Genomic DNA, 19,301 nt, shown 5'->3' with positions numbered 1-19,301 from the left:
TTCTCTATACCTGGGGAATGTTCTTTTAGTTTTACTGTTGTGTTTTTGAGATCAGATGTTCAGTAATCAGATTGGCTGTGGTGGGTAACTTTCTTTATACTCAATGATGTAAGTTTATTATTAACAATCTGTTACCAGAGGATTTTAATTACTTGTAGTAATTAAAGCTTTTTGTTTGTAGTTGTACAGTTCCTGCTTCTAAGAGATGTACATTCAGAGAGAGATAGAGAATAAAAATAAAATTGTAATTTTTTTCATCATGGCATACATTTATTTCCCGCATCCATACAGTTTTGAACATTCCAAATGTGAGCTATGGTCTATTAAAGGTTGAATGTCCAGCATTGACATAACAATGTTGATTAACTTTTCAAAATCAACACCAAATCCAACATTGATTCAACCATAAAATCAATTTTGATTCAGTGTTGAAATGCCAGCTTAGGAGACGTAAAGTATAAGAACTTTATTACTGTATTGGAGTATTGTTTCTTTCTTGTACATCCACTTTTACTTTACTACATATTTTTCAATGACTTTAATATTTTTACTTTACAGTCATTATGGAGTCATTAGCCACCCCCTGATGATAGACAATATTGCATATTCTCTGTTCTCCATAAAACCAGTAAAAACTAATTCCATCTTTCTACTTTCCTCACAGTTACTGACTACCCACCTGTCTGGCCCGATACTGATGGATATTCCACCCTCAGGTTCTCCTCTCACCGGTCAGACTGCTGGAAGTTTCTGGAAGTCAGGCTTCCCCATCCGTCACCCACCACAGATCAGCTGCCCACTGCCCAGTTTATGCCAACGGCCTGACATATTAATTTAGTTACAGTGTGAACCCTATAAAGAAAAAGTGTAAAAATTTTGAATGAATGAAATATTCTCAAAACTTGCTGTACTACACTTCTACTTTTTTGTGTAGAAGTGTAGAATTGAAATATAAATTGACTTAATCTAATCATTAGTCTTAGTCTAAATGATGCTTTGTTTAGTTAGAATAATTGATGTAATGACTGAATTGGCCTCTCTGCACGGTCTGCAGTATTTGTGTATGATGCAAAGTGGTTTGGAAGACGTATTCCTCCAGTGCTACTTTGTCGTGTTATAAACTGCTCCAATGCTGCCATCTGGTGGAAGATGAGTAGAAATGTTTTATTTCTAGTCATTTAGTAAATCTGAGCAGACCTGAAATATTACTAAATAAAAAAATATTTGAGCAGATAAAACATAAAATATATCTTGAGTTGATACTGTCTACAATTAAATAAAAGCCCATTTATTTTCGCATTTAGGGTTGGAATTATGAACACATTCAGAAACTACTTGAATTGTGTAGAAATTTGGTGATTTCTATTTAGACCAAAACTGTTTTGTAATATATCTATTGGATGTATAAAGTAGTGAGAAAATCATTATAATAATTTTAAAAGCATTATAGCTTTTAAATCATTAGTTAACAATCATTAGTTAGCTGGGTGTGGCTGGGTGTACTTTTCTATTCTGTTTCCAAAAAATGTCTTAACTAAGAACTCGAGTAAAGTCATTTTAAATATGTATTTTCAGCTTCTTTAGCTCTGTTCCAACCACTTTAAAAACTGTAATGCTTTAATAAAATGCTTACCGTTCCATAGAACTATTTTATTCTAGAATAAAATAGTATAATACACTTTATGAAATCGTTGTTTAATTTTCGTTACATGAGGATTTTAATTTTAAAGTGGTTACAGGCATGTGTTGCTCACTATTTGTTATTTTTTTTCTAAGGGTTTGTTTTTTCTCTCCCACTTTGTTTACCTGTTATTTTGCTTATATTATTATATCTCTAATAATAACACAATCACCCCAGAAACGTCTGCATTAATACTTATAAAGCTGCTTACTGATGATTTTGATCAGTGTTCAGAAATGGGTCTGGGCGTCAAAAAAAGGCGTCATGTGAAGTTAGAAACACCTCATTCATGAGACTTTTATGTTGAAAAGAGGACTTTTATTTTGAAACAGGAACAGGTTTGGAGTGTGAATGTGTCTGATTTCACGGGCAGTGAGTGAGTGTACCTGTATTTAGGAAGTCTCTGTATCTGAGTGATAATTACAGTTAAATCAATGGATGATCGAGAGCTTGATCTCACTGAGGCTCAGAAGAAGATAAAATCCAAATATCCTCCAATCAACAAGAAGTATGAGTGTAAGTGAAGCGCTTTAATGCTGAGTTTAAAACTTAAGATTAGTACTGCCTCAGACATGACGATGATAGCCAGGGAGCTAAATAACTTCTGTTTTTACCAGTAAATTAAATTGAATTCTAGTTAAATGAGAGTAATATATCTGTAGGGAGTTTTAAGAAACACATTTAAAACTAATGTCTCCTCTCTACTGAAACACGATAATATCAAAAGTTAAATAATCTCCTCTGCCTGAAGCTGTTACAATTCTGTTACATAAAGTTAAAGTCGCTAAATCGCATATATCGCGTATTTATTGATCTTGGGCTAGACTCCTAACTCTACTCTGCTCCATCTCTGTAAGAGGAACATCCCGGTAAGTCGCTCTGGAAAAGAGAGTCAGTTTAATGCCATAAATGTAAATTTAAAAAACGCCAGTACCCTCTCAGGTGCTGATCGAGCTTTTTAAACCTTTAAACATTTCCCCACAAATTTCCATGGATCTTATAAAAGGAATAAGATTTAGCAAATTTTGCATTAAACTGCATAAATATGAGCTTGAATAACAGCTAGGTTACTAGGAGAAATCCCAGATATTATTTATATGAGAGGAAGTTATATTAAATCCAAACGATTGATATTCTTTTTTAAAACCTGGGCTGCTTTATATTTAAATGTAAGTATTTATTAATATAAATATATGTATATAACTACAGCAATGGCGATAAAACGAGCTTCTTTAGTTTACTGTTTTTTAAACAACAAAGTAACAGTTTGTAACTGTTGTGTATTTAAAAAGAAAAGGCTATATATAGCAAATTGGCCCTGCTCCCTCCGGGTGGGTAGATGGTGCTCTCTCCCCAAATCACTCCGAGGGTGATGTCTGCAGCACAGGGCGTCTGTCGCTGCGCTTTCCTCCGAGCGTTAGCGCTGTGATGCTCGGTAATGCTGCATCAGGAGGAAGCTTGTGCTAGTCTTCTTCACCCTCCTGGTTTTGGAGAATCACTATTGATGGTGGAAGTCCTAATAAGTGGCTTGAGTAATTGTCTGAGTAAAACTGGAAAAAAAAAAAAAAAATTATATAAAAAAACAACAACAACTGCAAGAACTGCCTGTAAAGCCTGCAGCCGCTTTTGTGATATAAATGCTGTATGTCTTCTTCACCTGGTGAAGGCACAGACACAAAAAAACAGACAAAAAACAAACCGACCTGCACTAAACCAAACCAGGCGCTGATCTGCACTGCGTTAAATCCAACAAACCTGTCACCAGAGGGCAGCAGCAGTGGGTGCTGAAGCCAAGCCAAGCAAACACAACTGCCCACATCTTGTGTGTGTGTGTGTGTGTGTGTGTGTGTGTGTGTATGTGTATGTGTATGTGTGTGTGTGTGTGTGTGTGTGTGTGTGTGTGTGTGTGTGTTTGTTATTCTACTCAGGAAGCAACACAGTCCCATAATAGCTGCTCTGAGGTGGTTTGTCCGGAGCCGTGAATAACAGGGTAAAGAGTTTGCAGTGAAAAATAAGAACTACAGTGCGTAATCATAGAACTACAGAGTGTTCTGTATGATCAGAGAGATGATATATATTTAATGTTCAGTGAGTGTAAAATCATGGAGATGATGTAAATGTAATAGCAGATCTGTGTATTTTATTAAGATGATTATTTTTAGGTGTAGATATCATACAGTTTATACAGTTGTATAAAGAGAGTTACTAAGCTGGAGGGGAGGGGAAGGGTGTTCCCCAGTTTTAAGCAGTGGAACGGAGTTCTCCGGATTGATGGAGCTCTATTCATTACCTATTCATTCATCTATTTATTACCTTTTAGAATTCATCTGCGTAATAGAACTAGCTCTCATCCCCCATCATAAGATCCTCACCGCAGTGATGCTCTAATGGGGCGTCTCTGATCATTCCTTTCCAGAAGAATAGAAGCAGTTAATGCCCACAAACTTTTGGACATGTCTTAAAATTATGACGAAATCGAGTTTTATTCCAAATGTTTCCTGTTCTTGGTGTTGCGTCAGTGCGTGCAATATTTTGAGAACACACAGTACCAGACAAAAGTTTGGACACACCCACATATGCAGTAATAAATATTTACTGTATAACTACATTTAGATTTTTCAAAGTAACTCCTTTTCCTTTAATGCCAGCTATGACCACTCAAAATAATGACACTCTTGGCATTATTCTCTCAGTCGGCTTCATGAGGCTGAACCTGGACCGGTTCTGTTTTTAGAGAATAAATATTTTTATAAGACATTTTTTACACAGGTCTGGGCTGCCCTCCCAAGTACATTAGAAGCTGACAACATTTTTTAGTCTAGCCAGTTCCATAACCCCATGAACTTCACTTTAGACTAATCCACAGGTATAAAGGTATTTTAAAAATATTTTGCTGCCTGAATATTAAAGTTTTAATATACATTTAAATTAATAAGTCATCTTGATGCTTAAAACAATCAAATAATATTTGAATACAGTTTCCTTTTACTTTTAGTTGCACTTATTGCCGACAAAGATATAAAAATGCTCATTCACAACATGTTTAGTCCCTGTAGTAAAGTACTGCCAATAGAATAGGATTCTCTAAAGTCTCTCACCATGTGTGAAGCCATTCGTGGTCTAGAGAGGTATAAAGCCCTTCATCGCTGAGCTGTGGAGCCGTGGAACTGTAATGATGTGTGTAATTAATTTTGGATGTGTGTTTTATCTAGTAGACTGACGATAACATCAGACATCTGCAATATCTGATGAAATAGATATTCTTATTTTGCATTTGTACCTTTTAGGAGAGGCCTCAGTTCCGTCAGCTTACATCATCCAGACTGATAAAAGGGGTTTTATTTGAAATAGATATTATTACTCCTTCCTAATACTTTTGAGATGACCTGTAGAGGTGAGGATGAGGTGAGGTGATGATCATCCAGCATCCTGAACTCGTCATTAAATGCAATCCTCACATGAATGCTCCGAAATCTGTAGACAGTTTGTAGACAAAAGCAGTTTTTAATAGAAAGGAATAAGAATGAATCAGCAGGTGTCCCGGCCGTCTTTTTCTATATAAAGAATGCTGGTAAGTGTGTAACTGAATCAACAATTGCGGCGTTGGGGTGCCAAATGGTCCAGCGGTCTAAAACCCTGCCACTATATTCAGGAGATCATATTTGAATCCTGATCATGCAGCTTGCTCTCTCTGGGTGGAAAGATGGAGCTTTTCCCCCTCATCACTCCTAGGGTGATGTGGATCAGCACAAGGCTGCGTCTGTGTATAAGAACCGAGTTGCTGCGCTTTCCTCCGAAAAAGCGCAGCTGTGATGCTGCTCGGTAATGCTGCATCAGCAGCAGCTCAAAAAGAAGCGGTGTCTGACTTCACATGTGTCAGAGGAGGCGTGTGCTAGTCTTTTTAACCCTTCTGGCGTTGGAGCATCACCAGTGAGTCATGTCAGCATGATTTTCATGTCTAATTCTAAACCTTTGTTTTTTTCATTTCAGATCTGGATCACACTGCAGATGTTCAGTGAGTAAACTCTGATCTTCTCATGATGATAACGTGCATCTGTTCTGTTTCATTTCAGCCTTGGCCTGTCACATTGACTTCACTTTATCTGACAATATATTTTCCCAGAAATAATTGCAATAAACAATATTACTATCAGTTTACAGCATTTTATGCTTAACTGTAATAATTAATCCTCTATTAATCAGCAGAGGTAAATTAGGGAATATGTTAGGGATTTATTATAGGCATAAAATATATGCAACATATAGTTTTAGCTGTTATGTTGAATGGAGTTATGTTGTACAGTTGATTTTTTTTATTTTGCATGTGTTTAAAGCTGTATACCAGGCCGGAAAAGCTGCTGTGATCACGCGCCTGTGATCACACTGTTACTGTCACAGGTACAGACTGGTTTCCCGCCAGGCCATAACAAACAGATGAGAGAGGAAACGGGTGGTTAGTTTTACATCACGTCTTCCAGTCAAAGATCCCACAGCTAAAGAGTGATGACAGCACGCCAACTCAAACCCTGCCCAGCAGCATTTTCCCTCCTTCCTGTAAAAGAATGCGCACTCTCTTCAGCCGTTTCTATTTGGTGCTGTAATACCATAAGTGTGTGTTTAATCAGTACTTGCGTGTTTTATCTTGTCACATGAAGCAAATAAAAGGGCATTTTTCTCAGAAATAATAAACTCAAGGCTAAAACCGATCATCAGCAGCTTACAAAATTCAGTCAGAGAGTCATTAGTGACATACTGTCATATTTTTATCACTTTATTATGTCAAACTGCCCAAACAAAGCCGAGCAGAAATGCTGGAATTTTGTTCTTTTAGACTCTCTAATTTACATGACTTGTTGTATAATGTATATATATGTGTGTGTGTGTGTGTGTGTGTGTGTGTGTGTGTGTGTTTCCAGGCTGCACTCTTGGGGTGACTCTCTGGAGGAGGCGTTTGAGCAGTGTGCGATGGCCATGTTCGGCTACATGACCGATACAGAAACGGTTGAACCCACAGATACTATAGAGGTTGAATCTGAAGGTCAGAAATGGAGCTTAATTTTGATATGATTTAATGTATAATAGTGGTGGGCGATATGGTAAATATAGTATGTGGCAGTATTTTTGTCATTTACAATGAGGTTAATATAACTATTGTATCATAATAGATTTAGATAGAATAAATAGAACTGAACAACTGTATTTTATTACAGAGTGTAATCAGTCCTGATTAATAGGATAATGTGCAGCACGAAATGTTATATAAATCACTGTGCAATGCATAAGAGTATTTGTTTAGTGATTTTTTTTATCTTCCACTGATGATCCTGATGATGATGATGTCTATTCACAATATTTTGATATAGATAAAGAATGCATTAGTTGTGTCAGGATCTTAAAAATTGCTGCAGAAAGCATAAAGGAAAGTGTAGCAGCATTGTGCAGTAACATGCCGGGAATACTGGATATAAACAGACTGATATTTGATGTAATAAAAGCGAATAGAGAGGTTTATTGTGATGCATTTTAAGGTGATATGTGATGCATGGTGTCATTGAAAAGTCATTATTTTTGCGTTTTGTTGGACAGTTGAATAATTTCCTGTGTCTGTCTCTGCCCAGGGGAAGACCTGGAATCACTTCTGTTCCATTTCCTAGACGACTGGCTCTTCAAGTTCAGTGCTGATGTTTTCTTTATCCCAAGGGTAAATTACATCTCTCATCTCCTCTTTCCCTCATCTTAATTGCTACTAAATATTCACCTGCTCCCAAATTTACGTAAGTTATGAAAACCCACAAAACAACCCCAAAAAAAGTCCATTCCTGTAGGTGAGACCTGCAATATTTTCAGAAAAAGAGAGGGATGATAATATATGTACCAGTTTCTAACACTGCCATTCTTTCTCAATACTTCAGAGATGTTTTGGTGCAAGGCAATGGAAATTTAGCATTCCACAATCTTCTGTAGTGTACTGTATTTATTTCTGTCCAGAGTTGCATGAATTTTCCCTCAAGATCTTGTATTGATGATGGGAGATTTGGAGCTCTGCGGCAGCAGCTCATCCTAAAGAGTTCATGTCTGAACTCTGTGTCGGCTATTCCTGCATTCTTTCACAATCTGAGCCCATTTAATCCTGGAACTGTTTATTTGGAAAACACACCTTGCTGAACCTAGATCTGACCAACTGCAGCAGCCCAAGATCATAGCTCCGCCTCCACAGGCTTATACAATAGCACTAGGCATGATGGGTAATCACTTCAGTCGCCTCTCTTCTTACCCTGATGCTCCATCACGGATTGGACTCATCTGGACTCAGATCAGATCTTCACATGATTTTCTTCCACTGATCCAGAGCCCAGTCTTTAGGCTCCCTAAAGAAACATAAAAATTTAGACAAAAAAAAAATTGATACCGGTTTTTATTTTATTATATATATTTTTTGTTATTTTACAGGAGGTGAAAGTTGTGCACTTGGATCGAATGGGCTTCAAAATTCGTTCAATAGGGTGAGTGTCTTGGAAATTATTCAGGCAGATGCCATTTTCCCAACAGGAATAGGCAAACATGAATATGTGTCACTTCCACTCTGTCTCTCTCTCTCTCTCTCTCTCTCTCTCTCTCTCTCTCTGTGTGTCTCTCTCTCTCTCTCTGTGTGTCTCTCTCTCTCTGTGTGTCTCTCTCTCTCTGTGTGTCTCTCTCTCTCTCTGTCTCTCTCTCTCTCAAATTCAAATGGCTTTATTGGCATGAATTGTAAACAACAACTGTTGCCAAAACAAACAATTCAACAAATACAAAAATAATAATCAAATTATGACAAAATTGAAGGATAATAAATAAATTACAATATGTGAGAAAAAATAATAATAATAATAATAATAAGAAATAAATGTACATATAGTTTATGCAATAATATATATATAATTATATGAGCAGGGTTGTTTAGTGTAGGGTGGGGCTCTGGTTTCTCAGGGTGTGGCAGTTGTGTACATATTTAGCAGATAATCCAGCACATTCTGGAATCTCTCCTAAATACAGTCTGATCAGATCTTCCTCTGTTATTAATCTGAGTGATGGGATGGTGGATGTGATGTTCTGTAGGAACTGCAGTCTGAGCTGGGTGTATTTAGAGCAGGAGGAGAGGAAGTGCTGCTCGGTTTCTACCTGCCCGGAGCTGCAGTGATCACACACTCGCTCGGCTCTGGGTCTCCAGTGTTTCCTCTGTCTCCCGCTCTCTATCTCCAGGCTGTGGGCACTGAGTCTGTACATCGTCAGCGTGTGTCTTTCTCTGGGGTTTTTAATTTTAGTCAGGTAATCTGCGAGGGTGTATTCTCTATTTAATGATCTGTAACATTCTAATTTATTAATGGAGGAAATTTCATGAAGCCAGTGATTAATATAGTCTGATTGCTGTGTTTTGTGGATGGTTTGGAGGTGTGTGTGTGTGTGAGAGTGTAGTAGGTGTTAGTGTGAAGGTGGTGGTGGTGTTTAATGTGTGTGAGAGGGTCTGTTTCTGGGTGTGTGCAGGTATTGAGGTATGCTGTGTCTCTCTCTCTGGCTCTCTCTCTGTCTCTCTCTCTGTCTCTCTCTCTCTCTCTCTCTCTCTCTGTCTCTCTCTCTCTGTCTCTGTACACAGTGAATGAGAAGGTGTGTAATTCGGTAAAGAGTGGCAGCAGCAGGGCTGAGATAAAGATGCTGTGTTTCACTCACAGATGAACACTTTCAGTACTTTTCCTAGTGGCCACAGAAACCTTTTATCCCCTTCCACTGAATCATGAGGCGTATAAATGTGCTGTGACCTAGATTAGATGTACTATTTACAACCAAAACACACTTCATGTTCACATGAGTAACGTGTGCTTACAGTTCAGAACAGGGCTTTATGAGAAGCGAACAGTAGGGTCTCTGTCTAAAATACTCGATGACTGAGGCGAGTTTATTAGTTACAGCTTCCTCCCGGGAAAAAAAAAATCTTTATTAAATAACTTTTTTTGCTCTGATTACATCAAAAGTGGTCCCAGTCCTAATTTGTTCCCAGCATGTTAATTTTAGCACATAAAAATATATTATACTCTAAAATAATACATATGTAATAAAGTCAGGAGCCACAACTAGCATGTCCCACGGAGGCTCGAGAACACGGCACTGACCTGTGGAATTTGTGTATTTTTGATCTCCTGCATTAAATAAAGATGTGATTTCTATTACCATTACTATTCATTACCATCAACTGCTCTGTCCACTGTGGGCGGTAATGCCTTCTGTGATTTATTCCCAGTACACACCTGCAGACATTGTGTTGGTTGAGGAATGTTCATAACCACAGTAATGAAATAACTTAAATAATTTTGCCATCTGTCTGCTCCCACTGTCAGATCTCACTCCAACTCCCATAATTCATGTTGCCTTGCCATTAGCATGCTGGCCAGTGTTCAGCCTCATTACCAAGATAACACCTCACAATGGCGTCCTATAGAATCCTAAAAGACAAATGCATTTTGATAAATAATGGTGTAAAACGGGAAATATATACATTAAAAAGAAATGTAGCTTGCCATCAGCTGCCAGAGCCCTGAGAGAGCACAGATGGCCTTGCTCTCTCTGGGTGGGTACAGTAGATGGCGCTCTCTCTTTCTCCTCATCAGCTCACAATGTGTCTGTAAGCTGATGTGTTAGAACCGAGTCGCTGCGCTTTCCTCCGAGCGTTAGCGCTGTGATGCTGCTCGGCAATGCTGCATCAGCAGCAACTCAAATAGAGGCGGAGTCTGACTTCACCTGTGTCGGAGGAGGCGTGTGCTGGTCTTCACCCTCCTGGTGTTGGAGCATCACTAGTGATAGGAGGATATACAGCTGAGTTACAGCTGAATGGGATAATTAGCCTAGCTACACAAAGTGCTGTGATTTGTCAATGCTGAGCGAGGCTGGCACCTGGCACAGCGGTGAAGAAATGACATGGTGGCAGGACTGACAGTGTGATGACAGTGCCAACAGCATGGCAGCAATAGGAATAAGAGGAAGAGTAATGCTGAGGAATCCAGGCTCATTACTACCAGCAGTAGCATTGCTGTGCAGTGGCTGGTATGGTGTGAATGCACTGTAACTTTCTTAGTCACAAAGCCAGTCAGAAAGAAAACAACTTTTCTGAAAATATGACTTTATATTGCATGTATTTATTTCAGACAGACATGTAATTAGAGGCATACCAACAGCTTTTCTTATTATATGTTTCATTTCCCTTAACGCCAACCCAGATAGTTGGGTAAGCCTCAGCTAACCACTAATCTAATCCAGAATACAAATTTTCTGCCTGAATCATGCCCATAATTACTGACTGTTTATTCAGGTGGTGTTGAAATCGCAGCGTATAATGTTTATTATGTGTTTTGAAACAGAGTTAGTTTTATTATATCTAGTGGAGAAGTTGTGCTCATGCATTTCTTGCCGTAGTGTTTTATCTGAAGCATTCTGCCTTTTTGCTTTATCTGTTCTGTTGTGTGTACCATCAGGAACGTGCAGTATCTCTGGATTTCCACTGGATTTATAATGCAAAGTAGATGTGGAACAGTGTATCAAATTTAGTGCATTATAATGTGAAAACATCAGGGGTGTCCGTGATCTTCAATCAGATTGTATCGATTCTAAAACTGATAAAATCTAAACTTCCTCCCCCTCCAGCCTCACACTCACAGTTCTGGTTACAACCGAACAATATATTGTAATTATCGATATATCAAAACTATTCCATTTAAAAAAAAAGTTACCATAATATTGTACAGATTATGTCATAGAAACATTGTAATTAAAGCAGCAGCATAGCAACTTAATTTCACAGTCTTAAACAACATAATCCAGTGTTATGTTATATATTAAAAATGTATATATATATATTCTATTACTTGGATTCACAGTTAGATATTTATTAAAAAGCGCACCAAAAGAGACGGGGGGCACCTAGGATTTAATTGTGAAAAAGACATCACGTCTTCTCAAATGGTTCAGAAATTATAAATCATTAAATAATTATACATCACAAAATAACTGTTTAGATGATTTGCTAGAATTTTCAAAAATAAACAATTTTCTTACTTATTAATATAAAAGTTTGGGGAAATATATATAATTTTTTAGATTAAAAAGTCAGCATTTTACATTTTCTTTTAGTTAAATTATATATTTTTTAAATTCTACCTAGGTCTGTCACGATACAATTGTTTTGGATGATGTATTGTCATGGAAAACAGCATTACCGTCACTTTAAAGAAGAACATTAAATGCCACTGATGATAAAACCTTATATTACACTCTATTAAAGCACATTAGAAAGCTAAAATGATTAAATTATTACGAATTCTCACTGAAATTGAGTATTGCCTTAAAGCTGATGAATTCCAGGCAAGTTTATTCAGGCGTGATGAGGCAGGAAACACTGTGAGCTCTGACGCACTTTATGTGTGTTTTCACTGCAGTGCGGTGCAGCCAAAGGACAGACCAATAAACACTCATATAAAACAAGAAGCATTTGGTGATGAAATTGCCTCCTCATTTAGGGATTTTTACACTGAAGTTCATGAATCAGAATAAATGATGTTAGCCAGTAGTTGCTGACAGATGTTACGCCCTGAGAATAAAAACGCACAGATGTATGTAATATTTATATATTGTAATAGATATGTAATATTTATCAATGTCACTTCACTCAGGATTAATATAATTGAAGGTTATTTTTACAGCTCGGTTTAAGGAAGGTAAAAGGTGGTGGAATCTCTGTATGAATGACTGACATGGTTTTGAATGAGCCTAATCTCACTAAAGACTTTGAGATGAAAGTATGTTGTCAAAGTCTAATGTTTAGCCAATTTAGAAACGTGTGTGCCTGCGTGCCTACCTGTCTGTCTGTCCACCTGCTACTGTTTATTCATGGTGGTTTTCTTACTCAGCAGAAGCTGACCTGTACTGAAACTGCAGTTAGTTGTTTGTGTCTGACGCTGCACAGTCAGCCGCGGGTCTTCCTGAGGTCACCTCCGTCTCTGATGTTGTATTAATTAAGCTGAGTCACTGTGTTTGTGTTAAAACTGCAGTCTTAACTACAGAGTGTACACATGGTGCAACACTGTCCAAACACAGGGCCTCTACAGAAGAAAGTCACGTCATTAACACTTACCTTACCTCACCCAGTCTAAACACAGCCATACCAACCCCACACGGACCAGTGGAATATTTATATCCTAACACTCAGAAATCTCAGATCCAGAGCAGAGTGTGTGTAGTTGCTCATGAGCTTCTCACAGCTTTAGATTTAGAATTGATTTCTGCAGTCTGAACCTCCAACCCACATTTAGGTTTCATATCCATGGGATTTCTAAACATTCCAGCTTGACCAGCTTGACCAGTCAAATAAGTTCATTTTATTTCATTTTTTCACCATTTGAAGCATTGTGTTTTTGTGTGATTGTCAGTCTGTCGCAGTGCTTTCTGTCGAAGCCACTGGTAGACCTGTCATGATCACCATGATATTTTGTCCCAGAAATAATTACATTTTTTCATTTATTTTAAAATGTTTAGTTGTGGTCTCTAGTATGAATAAATGCCATGTGCACTCCGGGGATCCGGTAAAATGCATACATAAAATACTGTATACAGATTTTGACATGTATGCACTTTAATAAACGCATCGTGCTTGATCACAGAATGTACTGTTCCAGATATATTCCTTATGCTTGCAAGTTTCACTTGTCATCTTTTATATTTTTTTATATTTTTCAAAAAGAAATAAACTTATTTATTAATACAGTGACTGGGTGTAATGTCCATCACAACTTAGTGTCCAATTTCCTCCAAACATTATTCACATGATAAGTTTGTATATACAAATATACCTCTAAAACCCCCCAGTCTTCAGTTCTTCACGTAAAGTACTGTGACTCAGACAGACTCTGTAATTCAAACAAGCAGGGAGTAACATTCACTTCCTGTGTTTTCTCTTGAACTATTCACTGTTCATTTCCAGTAACTAAACATTTGTCCACTTGCTATTTTGATCAGATTTAATTCTCTTGTCTCTTTCATCTACAGCTGGGGGGAGGAGTTCAGCCTGAACAAACATCCGCAGGTCAGTCTCACTGTTCCTCTGAAAAAATGCTTCAGTTACCTCTGAACAATCTAGTGTCCTATGATGTAGGATTCTATTAAAGAAGCACATTGATACATTTTTTATTATATATGTTATTTTATATATTACTTTATTATATTATTATATAATATTTTGCACAAAGACTACTGCTTTCAATGTAAAAGAAAACATTTATAGATGCTTTAAGCTCTTTGTTTGTTTTAAGTTTAGAAATTAACACTATCTACATTCATTTTTCAAAAAACAATTAGGAAGGAAGGGTGGGAATGTTGAAATGGGTTGATGTGATTGGCCTGTTAATCACAAACTACTTTCCCCGCACATCCAGTGTTACTTATAGAGGCTGGCATGTTTCCCAACAACAAGCTAGTATACTTATGTGTTGTTTACCTCACATATTTTAAAACACAGAGCAGTATTAGCTGGACTTTTAGTTTCAAGGGAATTTATTTGTGGCTTTGTGTTTTGCCTCGAAGCACAAAAACCTCAAAGTCTGGAAAAACAATTTGGTCTTTTCTTGTGTCAGAATAATAAAGCCATGTTAGAAAATCATCACTATGTTGTAACTTTCATTCTGAAGCATTTGAGCAAAATCTGGGAGCTTATTTGATTTAAGGCGTGTCAGTGTGTGGTTGGTATCGTGAGGACACAAGTATGCCTTGCACATCTCAAAATGTGCAAAAGGCATGTACTAATTCTCTCAATTAATCTTTGGTGTGTTTTAGGCGTAACGTTCAAAAAAACAATCAGCATTTCACTTGCCATTTCCCTTGCCATTGCTATTTTAATGGCGCATTGCTTCTGTGCTTCTAAACAGAGGAAACTGACCTGCTTGTTCACGCTGTGAAGGTGCACACACAGGTCATTTACAGGAATAGCAATGTTATTTTGTTTAGTATTCTGTCTATTGTTGATGTAAAAGTTGGGTTTGTGCACTGCTGCTAATTCTTTTGTTTATGTGTAAAGAGCGGGGGTGTACAAGTGCTCAGAGAGCAATTTTGCACCTGCATTGTTGTGATAGCAATGAACGTCTAACAGTCGACTGTTGTCAGGGTTTAAATGAGTCAGTGGTGCACCTGTGTTATAGCAATACTTCTGAAATTTACCTAAGCACACCTCCCTTTCATACCACCACACCTATCAGTGTAGATATATTCGTAAGCACCTTTTGCTAATTAAACGCCGCAGGTACAAGGAGTGAAAATAGACTGTTTGCGGGGTGTATGATAGTGATGAGCCTCGCGGCATGTCTTGTGCAGGGTATAAAATGGGCTGTACAATAATAATAATACAAATGATAGTAATGATAGTAAGACTCACAGTGTGTTTTCTTTCTCAGGGCACGGAGGTGAAAGCTATCACCTATTCAGCCATGCAGATCCGTGATGATGATGAAAAATCAGAAATCCTCGTCATAATCGACATCTGAGCAGGAGGAGGCGGAGCAGAGACAGCATGTCTTACTAAGTGCTGAGGTGTGAAGAGCATATATTTATGACTGTATAATTCACTGCTATTGCCTGTAATTTTGGTGTGGTTTAAATGAATAATGCTGCTTAAGGGAGGCTGGGTGACTCTGAAGAGATGCTCTTTTATTGTTTAAGGAAGTTTTTATTTATGTTTTCAGACTGTGTACACAGGATAAAATTAACAAGAACTCAATGAGTTGTTTACATGCACGAACAAATCCATTCATAATAATATTACAGCAGATATCAGTTTATTGTTCCAGTGCTCATGTAAACAGCATACTCCCAATTTCTAGGGTAAGGTAAAAAAAATCTCTAATCTAATTAACACTGCTTAAGGGAGACCAGATGACTCTAAAGAGATGCTCTGTTATTTTTAATTTTCTTTTCCAACTGTGTTTGCTATTTTTAAACCTCCATCCGATTACCTCATCTTAACTACATGCTAAAGGCCTGACGGAGGCTATTTTTATGGGGCTGTGGAGCAGACATCTTTCACTTCCTGGCAGGTCAATCCTAACTTCTGGTTACCTGCTTTTGTATGTTTTTTTTTATTATTAAATTCACGTCTGAGAAATGTAATAAAGTCTTTCTTTTTAGAGCTGTGTTTTTCACTCCTGGTCCTGGCACCTCCCTGCCTTTCACATTTTCGAGAATTTCCCTGCTTTAACACTGCAGCTCGAGCTCCAGCAGTTAAATCAACTTTAGTTCAGTCAAGAAAAGCACAAATAAGGTTTTTAAATGTTGTTGCTATTTTCAAGCCATCTTGAAAATTTCCTGTTTATGAGATCAGTTCACACAAACACCAGCAAAAACAACATTTACTGTTGGGAATGCAGGTTTTATTGTTAACTTTGAGCCACATGAGAAAAAATCAGATAAGGACATGCTACTAATACTTCTTTAACATGAAAACATAAAACCACTTGTTGTTTTGGACCAAAACCACTTGAACAGAAATCCAAGCTCTTAAGTAAAGATATGAACACCTGAGATGAACTTGAAGGCGCAGCTGATGTTTAAGCTGCAGACAAATGGGATTTGTTTATTTAAACATATGTCAGATTGAGATGTATGATACAATAGATGTCCACACTGTTATTTGCAGCTGATCAGATCAGATTAACGTGTTCAAACATTACAAATGTATTTGTTGTAATGAAGAAACCTTTGCTGCTCTTCTTGAACCTCATGATGCAATCTAAAAACTAAAAAGGAGTATCACGACCAGAACAGAGGAACACTGTTCTAGAGGAACATGAAGGTAAATTCTACTAGGAAATGGTCTGGGGAAATGTTGGAATGGCTTTCGGATTATTTCACAAAGGAATTTACACTGATGTGCCTGAATTGAACATATTGTACCCAGTAAAGGCCATTGCTGTGTGAATGTTGTGTGCAGCACGACTCGTCTTCAATCTTCCGAAGTTCAGTCATGTGACTTCTTTGCTGCGTTCCCTCCACTGGCTTCCTGTTGCCGCCCGCATCCGATTCAAAACCCTGACGCTGGCCTACAAGGCAAAAAACGGACCAGCACCTTCATACCTGATGGCAATGGTCAAAGCCAGATCTGCACCAAGAGCTCTTAGAGCTTCCAGTACGGCTCGGCTCGAACCTCCATCACTCAAAACACACAGAAAACAGACATCCAGACAGACTCTTCTCTGTGCTGCACCAAGGTGGTGGAATGAACTTCCACTGGATGTCAGAACAGCAGAGTCACTCACGGTCTTCAAACGTCGACTGAAGACACATCTTTTCAAAGAGTTCCTAAACTAATAAAAAAAAAAAAAAAGGTTCCAAGGGTTCTAAACATGATTAAATTCTATGTATCTCTTGATCCTAGTCTACAAACTAGCTTTGGATATTTGAAGTAACTTTGAAGCACTGTTGAAAGTCGCTCTGGATAAGGGCGTCTGCTAAATACCGTAAATGTAAATGTTTGTGTTGAATAACTTACAGCATTTCGTTTATTGGCAGAAACACCAGTAAAATAGTGCTGTTTTGATCCATTCTTTCATCAGTTCTATTTTGGAATTGTTGGCTTGAGCACCGGGAGGAATCTGGGTTGGACATTTCTTTCTGCAGATGAAATGCACTACATGGACAAAAGTACTGGGACACCTGCACAGTCATTATTTCTTCTGAATCAAAGTATTAATAATTTATTCTGCTCCTGTTGGACAGAGAAGACTTTTTAATTGGATTAGGAGCATTGTTGTGGAGATTTGATTGCATTCAGTGATTGACCTTAAACTACACAACTTTTGATTATTAACAGAATGGGTATCTAAACACTTTCTAATTTTCCATTATGGAGATTTTTAAATTTTTTAAATTAAATTTTAATCAGAATAAATGAGAGATGGTACACCAGCAGTTTTCAACCTTTTTCTAGTTGGAATCCGCTTTTGTAGAAGGTCAGTTTACCTGTGATCCCCAACCCCCCTTACTACTTCCTACCTTCCTAGGTAAAAAGAAAATATACAGACTTTTATTTTTATTTTTTATTATCAGGAAACCTTTTTTTTTAGTTTATGGGCAAATTAGATTTCCAGTGCCATGGAAAGGTATTCATCCCCCTTAAACTTTTTTAATTCTGCAATATGGTGGATAATTAGGATATGGATGAAAGGAATGGGTTTGGTGTGGGTGTTTTCTTGCTGTTTTTGTATTAATTTGTCACATACCTTTCTCTAAAATGATGTTATGTAATAACAAAAGTTTGGGAGAAGGACCACGCCCGAACTCTACGTTCTAACTCCACCCCGTATCAATCAACCGCCCTATAAATACCTGCCCTAACTAACTACGTCTCGTGACAAAAGTTCACAACCCACCTCCTCCCCAACACCCCCCTTTATCTACTCTTACACTTCTCATGAATAAAAAGGGGGGATATAACTCCACGCTTCTTCAAGCGCGCGGTTCAGAACTCCAGCCCAATTTTCCCTGAGTTTCCTCCCCTTTTTCCTTCTTCTTTCTCTACTTTAGGCGTGGTCCGCACAATTATAGAAAGTGATTGGTCTAATGAAAATACAATTTTAACATTTTTGTAATAATATGGTCCTTCAGTGTGAATAGGGGGCATCCAATTATTTTCTCTGCCATTTTGTGACCCTCTGGAGCTCAGGAGTTTCCTGTTTGCTACTGTACAGCTAGAAAACTATGTAGAGAGGTTATATGAGATGGTAGAGCGGTAATGGTAGAGTGGTAAAAAGACACAAGGAATCTCCGGTTGATGTTATTCTTCATGACGATTCTCAGAAAGTGAAGTCGTGCCGTGCCTTCTGACTGTTTACAGTACAGGTATACAGTAATTCCACCTTATTCCAAGTGTAAATGGTCCAGTATCTGTTCCACTGGTCAATATTTAATGTTAACTGGTTCATAGAGTAACACAGTCTCTAGTGATTGGTCTGAGCTGAGAGCCCACTCTCACTTTCTGTCACGACCCTACACTGGAAATTCCGTTACATAACCATGGTCATCTATGTGGAGATTGCCCCTTCTCTCACAGCCTCTACATCAGTGGGAAAGCTTTCACATTCCTTAATGCCCATAGCAGTATGATGTGTAGCTCCGCCGATCCCCATATATTTCAATAACAAAAAAGAAGCATAAAACAATTTTTCCTGTGTTAACATTAACCCCGTCCCCCGACAAATCACAAGTTTTTAAACCTTGTTTTGCTATATAATAAGAAGGCGGGTCTACACTACACAGACCAATCCTCTGCATTACATGGAGTATCTGAGTTTCAGTCGAGCAGAGAGACAGTTTATCCTACTGTTATTGGTCATTGGTGGGAAATATGCAAGACATAGTTTATATTCTATTCTGTATTTCCTTCAGGAAATGCACTTTTCTAAAGGCCATCTCAGAATCATGTCCTAAATGTGGCCTTCAAGTTTCATTTGAATTAAAATTTTAAGCATTCATAAATTATGGCTGTTAAATTTGTGAATTGTCATGCTTCAGGAGTATTTAGTTGAATATATCTTTTTGCAATTATTATTGAGTTTCA

General features: G+C 37.8%; 1 protein-coding gene across 2 annotated transcripts; it reads left to right on the top strand.

Annotated features, from left to right (window-relative positions):
- Positions 1–57: 57 nt before the first annotated feature.
- zbtb8os (zinc finger and BTB domain containing 8 opposite strand) lies at positions 58–15,873 on the top strand. 2 transcript variants are annotated; one of them, XM_007238498.4, is made up of 7 exons: positions 2,025–2,197; positions 5,672–5,696; positions 6,598–6,719; positions 7,300–7,382; positions 8,132–8,184; positions 13,748–13,784; positions 15,145–15,873. In XM_007238498.4, exons 1-7 carry the CDS (start codon positions 2,116–2,118, stop codon positions 15,232–15,234), a joined length of 492 nt encoding a protein of 163 aa, XP_007238560.1. In that variant the 5' UTR covers positions 2,025–2,115; the 3' UTR covers positions 15,235–15,873. The 2 variants fall into 2 exon arrangements, with proteins under 2 accessions (XP_049337569.1, XP_007238560.1); XM_049481612.1 differs by lacking the exons at positions 2,025–2,197; positions 5,672–5,696 and adding an exon at positions 58–62.
- Positions 15,874–19,301: the final 3,428 nt, after the last annotated feature.

The sequence above is a fragment of the Astyanax mexicanus genome, chromosome 7 (genome assembly GCF_023375975.1).
Source record: "Astyanax mexicanus isolate ESR-SI-001 chromosome 7, AstMex3_surface, whole genome shotgun sequence".
NCBI lineage: Eukaryota > Metazoa > Chordata > Actinopteri > Characiformes > Acestrorhamphidae > Astyanax > Astyanax mexicanus.
This window is presented reverse-complemented; position numbering and strand designations above follow the sequence as displayed.

Coding starts and splice junctions, on each gene's coding strand:
- zbtb8os (XM_007238498.4), top strand. CDS start 2,116: ATGGATGATCGAGAGCTTGATCTCACTGAGGCTCAGAAGAAGATAAAA. Junction 7,383..8,131: donor ATGTTTTCTTTATCCCAAGG/GTAAATTACATC, acceptor GTTATTTTACAG/GAGGTGAAAGTTGTGCACTT. Junction 8,185..13,747: donor TTCAAAATTCGTTCAATAGG/GTGAGTGTCTTG, acceptor TTTCATCTACAG/CTGGGGGGAGGAGTTCAGCC.